This window comes from Dicentrarchus labrax, unplaced genomic scaffold (assembly GCF_905237075.1).
Source record: "Dicentrarchus labrax unplaced genomic scaffold, dlabrax2021, whole genome shotgun sequence".
Classification (NCBI taxonomy): Eukaryota; Metazoa; Chordata; class Actinopteri; family Moronidae; genus Dicentrarchus; species Dicentrarchus labrax.
Genome location: NW_026136714.1, coordinates 19,196,101 through 19,206,186, shown reverse-complemented (window position 1 = coordinate 19,206,186; position 10,086 = coordinate 19,196,101). Strand labels below are relative to the sequence as shown.

Genomic DNA, 10,086 nt, shown 5'->3' with positions numbered 1-10,086 from the left:
AGGCTCTGCTACACTAAATGGAGCGGAACCTGAATTAGTATCATTGCTAACACCTTTGTATACCCTACTATTTCATGTCAAAATGGCTGCCGGGAAAAAGGTCTGTAATGCACCTATCCAGTCCAATTAACTTATTATGTGACACCCTCAGGTATAAATAGTTTAAAGTTTCCCTCTCCACTTCTGAGCTTACAGCGTCCTCTTCCACACTTCCTGTCTGTATCGAGCGGCCATCACTCCACCGGGAGGTGTCACGGTGGGATCCGAGCAGATTTTATCTATTATGGGAGGGTATGATTCATGGAGGCAGAGGCAGCTCAAGGAAAACCAATCCTGTGACACTTTCTCCCCTGCGCTGTACACAGGGCAGCAGCAGCTACAGAAGGACAAGGCAGCAGCAGCCGGTCGCCCCTGACAACCATGATAAAATGGCCTTCCTTAACTAAACTCGTAAAGCACAGGGCAATAAAACTCAATCTTCTGTAAAATCCAATTAAGTCATTATCTGACTGATTGTATCTTTAATTGAAAACAGAAGTGACAGTAAATTTCTGTGATATATCAGGATCAATCGATACTGCTGTACAATCTGGTCTCAAGAGGTGATTTATAATGTCAAAGTCTTATAGGTAACTCCACATTCTTCTCTCTAAAACCACTGGTGGATGAAATTAAGAGTAAGTGCATTTCATAAAAAAACAAGATGGTCACGTTATTGATTACAACAGATGGGGCAGAATCCAATGAATGTTCCCACAGCGCAGCAGAAAGAAAATACAAGTAATTTTCTTTGTCTGTTTTATATTGTTGTTTCCAGGACACCATCACATTTACACTCCATCACTTAGAGCGTTTTTATTTCCCTAAAACTTGTAGCGACATAAACTCCAAGACTTCAAATTACTTTTGTTGCTGTGTTATTCAAACACAAACACAAATAAACACTTTCAAAGCATGCAGTTGGAAATGAATCCCCATAAAACACAAAACACATAAACAATATACAGTACAGTAGTGTATGAGTCAGCTTCACAAAGGCAGAAAAGTTGGCAAAATCTCATCTGAGTTGTTTTTTTTAATTAACACAACAACACAACTCAAAAGTGGTTAACACAGGATTACTTTCATTAGTTCATGAAATAGAAAAAGAGTTTGTTTGGGGCACTTGCACAACAAAAACAATGAACGGGTATTTTATCTGTTAAAAAACACAATTGGGCTGCAGCTAACAATTGGTTTTTATTATCGATTAATCTCGTGATTAATGGATTAGTTATCGGGTCTGCAAAAAACATCAATAACAATGGCAAAATCGTAATTTCTCAGATCCCAAGGCAACATCCCGACAGTCCAAAACCCAAAGATATTCAAGAAAAAGCAACAACTCCTAACATTTGAGAAGCTGAAAACACAACATTTTTAGCATTTCTGCTTGAAAAAATGCCTTAAATTATTAACTAATAATCCAAATAGCTGCTGATCAATTAATCATCTCATTGTTTCTACACATTACTGCAACAATTTCAGAACCCCTGCCTCTGCTGTATCTATAAGGCTGTACCAACGTGTGTAAACAGTTCTAAACAGTAACCTGTGTGCACAGCAAACCGCCTGGCCTGAAGGGGTTAAATATACATTAGACATGCAAATTCTCTGCTATAAACGATGCCGCTGGATCGGTGCCATAAATAAGCAGTTGGTGCTCATCACACGCCAACACGGAGGGAAACATGATTCATGTCTAACCTGCCTGTTTGCCTTTTTCTCCCTGCTAACCCTCCAGTCTTGACGGTGTCACACATGTTCTCTACTCTAAACTTTAATTCAGTGACTCATTCATTTATACCAGGAATAAAGAAATGCATAAACTTTTTACCATCTTTAAAATCGTTTGACTTTGCCAAAATTATCAGATTTTTCTTAGGGGTAAATACTGTATTCCAGCGGTGCAGGTCAAAAGATGTCTAGGCATAAATCTGGGTAAAATTTGGTTTAAAATTTTATGAGCAACACCGACATATCATCCCGGCTGATCTATCAACCAATATTAGCCTTTTGCTAGATATGTTCATATTGGTGTATATGTCAGCCGATGACTAACAAGAAACTGCTGTACAGAAATGCCAACAAGATGTTTGAGGTCATTTAGAAAAAGAGCCACCATGACATTTATGTAGTGTCTAATAAAATATAAATAAAATAAAACATCAGGCTCAGTAAATTTCTTGGTCACAATTCTTTAAAAACTACTTTAAGTAATCTTAGTGAAAATAATAATATCCAATGTATCATTATCTGAGTTTTAAACTGAAATACTGATATATCGGCCTAAAAATCTGGTATTGGATGGGCGTCAGTTTTTATAAAATCTAGGTTACTCCTAACCGTTGTTTAAACAGCATCTTAATAACAATATTTCAAAGAGAAGCACGTCCTAATGATATGTAACTGAACGACCCCGCTGAAGATAAATTACTAACTTGCTAACTTCTCACGTTGCTGAAGTATAGTAGAGGTAAATAAAATACTGATTTTCAGACTGTGTTAAGATACTCTAACATCAAAAGAAAAGACAAAAAAAAAACATACCTTTGAACTAAATGTGTCCAATTCAACCTTTTTATCTAGACATCTTTTGACTTGCAAATCCCTAAACCAATGTTTGCTAGGTTAGGTTGGAATCCTCTAGGGTTGGGTTGTCTATTAATTCACTGGTCCAAAAACAGATTTTACAAGTTGACAAACTAATAATATAAACTAATACAAATACTACACTAAGTATTCCATGTCAACCTACTGATTAGGGAGAAAACACTAGAAACCAGTGCATGTACATGAGTGTATTTGAGAAAAGCTTTTCTAAAAACATTTTCTAAATAAGTGCTTGTGATGCACAGTGACAATGATTCCAATTTCTTTGTTCAATATATCTTATATCTAATATATAAGACTGTATTGTGATTGTCAAAAGATGATGCAGTAATATCCAACTAATTGCCGCTCATTCACTGTTAACAGAAACACTTTATGACTGATACTGTGCGAAAACTGCACTAGTCAAATTTACTGTAAGCTGGAAAGGATTTCAGTATCATTATTCTGTATGTTGCGTCACTTGAACCTTTGGATAATAAAAACAATTTACTTTAACGGTTGCACTCCGGGGATGAAAAACAAGTGTACAAGTCACAGTCTAGCTTGAGTTGATTCCTGATAATCGAGAGACTTAACTGTTGTATGTTTAGTCATCTTTAACATTGTCTTTACAAAGAATCTATCCAAATGGCCGAATTCTGAGAAGTGCTTCTCAAATATCTGTTGGTATTTGTGAACTTGTACATTTTCTTTTAACTTTCCAAGCACTTTCTATGCTGGTGAACTGCCTTCAACAGAAGATTCAACACCTTTGAGGCTAGAAATGAACTAAAAATACAAAAACAACCTATATTCTCAACTACAGTATGGACTATACGTTATTGTGTCACCTGGACAGAAACAGAGAAACTTACAGCAACAGTGAACGGTGAAACTGTTTTGCAAGAACATCAAGTTTTTTGCTCAACTGATCTCATAATGCCTTTGTCATAAAAATGTATCCTTAGCTTCTTTTATTTGGTGGCATCACCATCCATGATGGAGTTGACGGTGAAGTTTGGCGTCTCGCTGCTGGCCTCACATTCCACATGGACATCAGAGTTAACCAGGGAGCTGATGGACCTGCAGGTCATGGTGGAGTCGTGACCAGTGGGGATGCTGCCAGGAGAGAAGGCTGCAGAAACGAGACAGACAGACAGTCCTGATCAGAGGAGGACATTTCTTCTAGTCTAGCACCTTCATCAAGTCAAACTTACAGCTTGCCCAATACTTTGGTTTTCTTTCCAAATTCCTGCAAAACTGACAGTCACAGTCTAGGACATGTTTGCAATCCACCACTATCACTACTATTAAACTTTAATCATACGTTTATGTGCAATCTTAAAATCAAGCCAGTTTTCCCCTTAATCTGAAATATTCCCAAATGTGTGATATGTCAGGATCATCTGGTTGTGCTTGCCTTTAGAGTTTGAGTTATTTCTTTTAGTTGATCAGTGATGTGTTTTTGTTTGCACTTGAGTTCGTCTACTTCTTCCACCTAGTTAGAAAAGTTGCTGGCAGGTTAAATGCTTTAACTGGTATTGAATTTTTGATACCGGCAGGACATGCTGTATCACGCACCAACATGGGTGCTGCTGAATCCCATCAGATACAGGAAACAAACAGAGGTAAAAGGATTTGCATGGATTCATTAAACAAATATATAATTCATTGCTCTACCAAATAGGAATTAAAGGGTTACAAAGAAAATCTGAACCATGAGCTGATGTGGTGTTATTGGATATTGAATCAGTCAAAATGGTGCATATACTCTATTTAAGTTTTTTTTTTTTGGAATACTAAAATATGTTACATCTAGTTCCTCATGTGAGCTCTAACTAACGTCTCAAAAACTCGACCATTGCAAAAAGTGTATGGGTAAAATACCTAAAGTTAACTTAAGTTCCTAAAAAATGTTAAGTCAAGTATAACCAGATGATCCTCCTGATATCATCACAGATATGTGAATAAAAAGTGTTTTTACTGTGCTTGTACATTTGAAATTGAAAGAAAACTGGCTAAATTTTAACATTGCACATGAACGAATGATTAAAGTTGGCTTCAAATGTAAATGTTAATATCATAATCATGATACCGTATTAAAAAACCCTGCAGAATTATGGTTTTAAAAAAACATTAAATTGTTCTTCCACTACTGTAAAGTATGTGTCTGCATTTAAAGAATAAACAAACCTCAAATCTTTAACCTCTCTTTCAGGTATTAAGCTACAAATCTCTTTTCTTGGATACTCCTCAAAGTCATTAATATGATAAATTCATATTGCATGGTGTAGGTAGACAGAACAGAAGCACACATAAAATAAAAAATGTCTACGTACTGTAAGGAGAGTAAATAAAAAGGAGAACAGAAATACTATAGTGAGACAGACAAAACAGCAGTCGTATCATCAGCACTGCAGAATAAATGGTCCTCTCTGTTAGTGCTGTGGTGCCTTATATAAATATGACTGTACAGTAAAATGATTCTTTGCAAATCTCAGGATTTATAGCTAATTGAATCAGTCAGCAAAAACGGAAGACACTGAACACAAAACAAGAGCATTAGATCTTTTACAGTTAACATCAGAGCTATGTGCATCCACCCATTGTAACACGTCTCTACAGCTAATGCACACACTAATAACACTGTGAGGCCAGTGGACATTAGGCTGGTTAACGGCAATCTGCTGTGTTTGTACATTCAAATGTTACTAAGGGTTAATAACCACTGTGGACCATTTTTCACCTCTATCAAGCCACATTATGAGTCATTCTCAGACATAAAAAGGACTTTTCATACCAATAGACAACATATGTTGTGGTGTTGTGCTCAGACAATTGGTCAATTGATTGATTAGATGACTGATTTTTTTTCTGTGACATCTAGTGGTGAAGTTGCAGATTGCAACCAACTGAAAACCCTCTAAGCATGTAGGTAAAACTACGGTGGCCGTCAAACTCACGAAAAACAAGAAAGGCTCTATCAAGAGCCACTTTTCTTGTTTGTCCATTCTGGGCTACTGTAGAAACATGGTGGTTCAACATGGCGGACTCTGTAGAAGAGGACCCCCTCTCTCTACAGATGAAAACGGCTCATAACAACAACACAATTCATATTTTCAGGTGATGAATATTGCAGCCATAATGAAAACATTATTCTTTTGTACCAATAGACCCTCCTCAATGTTACACACTGGATATTTCAGTAATTTATTAAGTGAAACTGACACACAATTCCAGCTTCCCAAATAAGAGGATTGGTCAGACAAAAACACCCAAATTGAGATAAGGGTTGCAAAGGTTTGGTAAATTTCCAGAATTTAAGGGAAGTTCAGTTTGGGATTTTGTCTGGCTTTGATGAAGGCAAGTATCTTGGCAGACAGCAAAGTGGGATGTATGTGGAATATGTGCCAGCATATCTCATCAGCCACCTGGTGGAAGGGACTTCCTCCAGATCCCATCAACAACCGCCTTCAAGCGTACCAGGAGCCTGCTTGGGAAAACTCACCCAATGCACAAGCTGAAAAACTGCTCGCCATCCGTGCCATCCTCAACAAGCTTGGATTGTGAAGATGAGGCATCAGAGTCTGATATTGTCCATAGAGAGAATAGGAGCCAGGAGAGGGGGAAAAAAGTATTTTTTTGGAAGAGGGCCATAGGACGTTTTTGTTGTTGTTCAATAAAAGTTCAATACAACGTTAAATGAGTCAACTTATTTAATTATGTTTTCTTATGATATGGTTAAAGGTTTGTTTCTATCTGCATATTATATAGTTAATACAACAAATAACACTTTCAATATTCCCAGAATTTTGCAATAAGACATTTTTAGATAAGATAGGGAAACTGTGCAGCAGCTGCAGTACAACGTAGGAAATCAGGCTGCACAATTGATCAAAATATCCAATTATTTTTTTTAGTATTTTTGCTTGAAAAATTAACAACATCTTAATTATTTCACTACTTTGTAATTTTTGTTAATCCTAGCAAGGAATTGGTAATATTTGACATGTTTCTATACTAATATGATACATGAGTTTCTGTATCAATTCCAAAACAATATTTTTTTGATTCATTACATTGAGAAATATGTGCATGCTTTTATGAAAAATCTTATACCCATTCAACAAAAGAAGCCAGTGTTCTCAAATGTAAAATGAGGTATACAACCAGCCATACAAGAACTTTGCCAAGTTGAAATCCAGTGTAAAACTTTGTAGAACAAATTGTAGTCAGTACCAGTAGGTAATCATTATATAAGCAAAACATCAAAATTGCTGGTTTTCACTAAACTAAACTAAATGTAAACAAACAAGCTATATTTTTTTTTAACATATTTGCCAATCACAGTTGTAATACAAAAGTTTAAATGTGCTCCAGTTGAGGATAAATCCAATTCCTTCAAAGCCTTATTCTGCTTAAGATGGACATATGTTTACTCAGAATAATCTCCTGATCAGATAACATGATGTCTAGTGTTTCCCAGAATCCTCTGATTTCTTTATTGGCCTCCCTCATGTTTCCTCATCCCTCACCCTCCACCATCCCTCTCTCTCCTCCTCAACAGTGGTAGGAGGGGCAAAGAGGAGTAATTTTTCTCCTCATTAACTTCCTGATTGGTTTCGGACTCCAATTTTTGCCCGTCTGCAGTTTGTCACCAATTCCAAACTGGCAGCCCAATCGTTAATACTAATGTTTGTGTAGCTAAGTGCACCCTGCTTTTTTTTTTATCCCTCAGCGGTCTACTTGTACAGCAATAACAGCATGTGGGTGGGGGAGAGCAGCTGTGAATTAGCCCGTTCACTGTTAATTCTCTGCCTGTTCATCAGCAGGAAATCTATGATGTAATTAAAGGCTGAAAGCAACTGGACGTGTTAGTTTCACTAGAGATGTTAAATCACGACACACTGCTCTACACATGTTCCCTGCTGCATCTGACTGTCTTCTGCTCTCCTGTTTAATACAGATTAATGTTGCTGAAACACCAGAAAGCCTTGTTCTCAATTAGCTGTCGAGCACCTGTTAATGACAACAGGGCTGCAAAACAATTAACAAACAATTTTCACTGACAATTACATTTTCTATACAGATTTATTGATTAATTGTTGGTTTATAAAAATGTCAGAAAAAATAGTTTTCAGACATTTTAAGTGACTTCTTGTAAGTGCTTGTTTGGTCCAACCAACAGTCCAAAAATATTCAATTTAGAATTAAATAAAATGAAAAAAGCAGCACATTCTTACATCTGATATGTTGGAACCACATAATGTTTAATTGAGTACTTATTTTTTGTAAATTACTTTTCTGTTGCTTGACTAATTAATTAATTAATCGACTAGTCTAATCGTTTCAGCCCTGAACGTCATGAGCTGACTCCATTGTTGGAACACAACCATCTACAACTTCCCCAGTACTGAAACAATCACAAGGATAACTTGTGACTCCAACCACATATTCATGCTGCAGTTTTATGCTAGTGGTTGTGGTCAGACAGTTTTTCAAGAACTTTTTAATATTTATTAAAAAACACGTTTATATACCTTAAAGTGAGGTATCAACAAATCTTTTTGGTATCAAAACCAAAATGTAAAATACTACCAATGAGATATGTTGACTGGTCTTTTTGACTTAAACTTTTGATCCGTTTTGGGACTGGCCGAGGCAAGCTGTGGATATAGTACACATATGCTGTTTATTGTGTAGTGCCTGATGAAGGTCTATAACTGCCATGTGGCTGCTTCTCTAACAAACATTGTGATGACTGTGTATGTGAGTCCGCCAACTTTACAACAGGAACAAACCCCAGAGCAAAAAAGTCACTAACAGCACGAAGTTGCTGAGTTTTTGACACCAACATCACCAAATGTTTGCAAAAACATAGCTTTTGATAATGTGAAAGCTGTATTTTTAGACACCTGCCAAAACCAGTCCCAAATATTCTAAACCATTCAGGCTGAATATGAAAGCATTGAGTTTTCAGCTGTGATAGCACAATTCTGCTGATACTGTATGTTACAGTTGTTACATATCTCCCTGTGAAGTCCACACCATGAGAAGAGAAGCTCTTATGTAAGATGTTGTATATCTAGGTTCATGCTGTATACAAAAAGTTGTATGTAACAAGACATAGACTTTACCTGCTGGTGATGTTGAAAGAGAGTTTATTCTCCTGAATGAACTTTTGCCCTTTTCTCAGTCACTCAGCACTCTATATAAGATTTCCAAACTATTAAACAGTCTTTGTGTGGAATAACAAAAGGAAGCTTTTTTAACCTCCCACTTGTCCTGTTAAGAAAGGGAGGGAAGGAGTGAATGAAGGTGCAATCATTTCGACTGCTGCCAAAGAGGGGAACAAAAGCCCAGATGTGAGAGGAGATGGTAATTCAGTCTGATCCAGTGGGGATAAGCTCTCTCTGTGGGTTTCATACTCTACACTCATCCACCGTACACAAGGGTCATAGGGGTAGATAACACTTATGTAAACACACACACACACACACACACACACACACACACACACGCACACGCACACATAATTCTGCATTAATCTGTAGTGATGTCGGTGATTTACAGAATTATCTGGAAGAGCAGCAATATGAAACAACAGCAGCTAATATATTAATTTCCAAATAACATACAAATCAATAAGAGGAATATTTGCATTGATATTAATTTAACATCAATGCAGTAGATGTTATTACTCATTAACCCAGGATTGTATTACTTTAATGGCTTTTCAATTTAATTGTCAATATAAAACAATCATTTACAATTTTTGTTATAAACTGACAAAGCGAAATGATAAACTAATGAATATGCATCTGTTATGACCAGCATACAATAATGACAATATTTCAGACGATAGTGTGCTTCCAACTTTGTGGTAGCAGTTTGATGAAGGCCCTTTTCCATTTTCAACATGTCAGTTCCCCCATGCACAAAGCCAGGTCCAAACAGAGATGGTTTTCACAGCCAGGCCCTAATTGCCAAAAATCAGTGTTGGACCTCACTAATGCTCTTGTGGCTGAATGGGAGAACATCCCTGCAGCCAGGTTCCAAAATTTGGTAATTGAAAGACTGAAACCAGAGAATTAAAGCTATCTTAGCAGCCGATTAATACTTACTGATTTTGGGAAATGTACAACGATTACATATGGGTATGATGTTGAAGTGTCTGCACACCTTTGATCATAAAACGTAATGATTTTATAACAAGTAATTCAATAGAAACTTGTATGTTTATAATAATAATAATTACACAGGTAATTGCAATGCAATTAATGCATGACAAATTCATTAAGTTGATACACTTGCTACACCGCTTGCTGCAAGTTTTTATTGTAGTTTAACTACATTAATGGGGAAAAAAACATAATGGGACAATGAGTGTGAAAATTTGACAAAATAATGTTTACTCAAGTTCCATTTACTATCTTTTCCGATGATTTCAAA

The 10,086-nt window shown here is 36.5% G+C and overlaps 1 protein-coding gene across 1 annotated transcript in view; it reads right to left on the bottom strand.

Annotated features, from left to right (window-relative positions):
• Window positions 1-488: 488 nt before the first annotated feature.
• Window positions 489-10,086, bottom strand: part of dmrt1 (doublesex and mab-3 related transcription factor 1) — a 32,178-nt gene continuing 22,580 nt past the window's right edge. Inside the window, 1 exon segment of the mRNA XM_051423025.1 lies at window positions 489-3,769. Coding sequence (XP_051278985.1) covers window positions 3,609-3,769 — 161 coding nt within the window. The 3' untranslated portion in view covers window positions 489-3,608.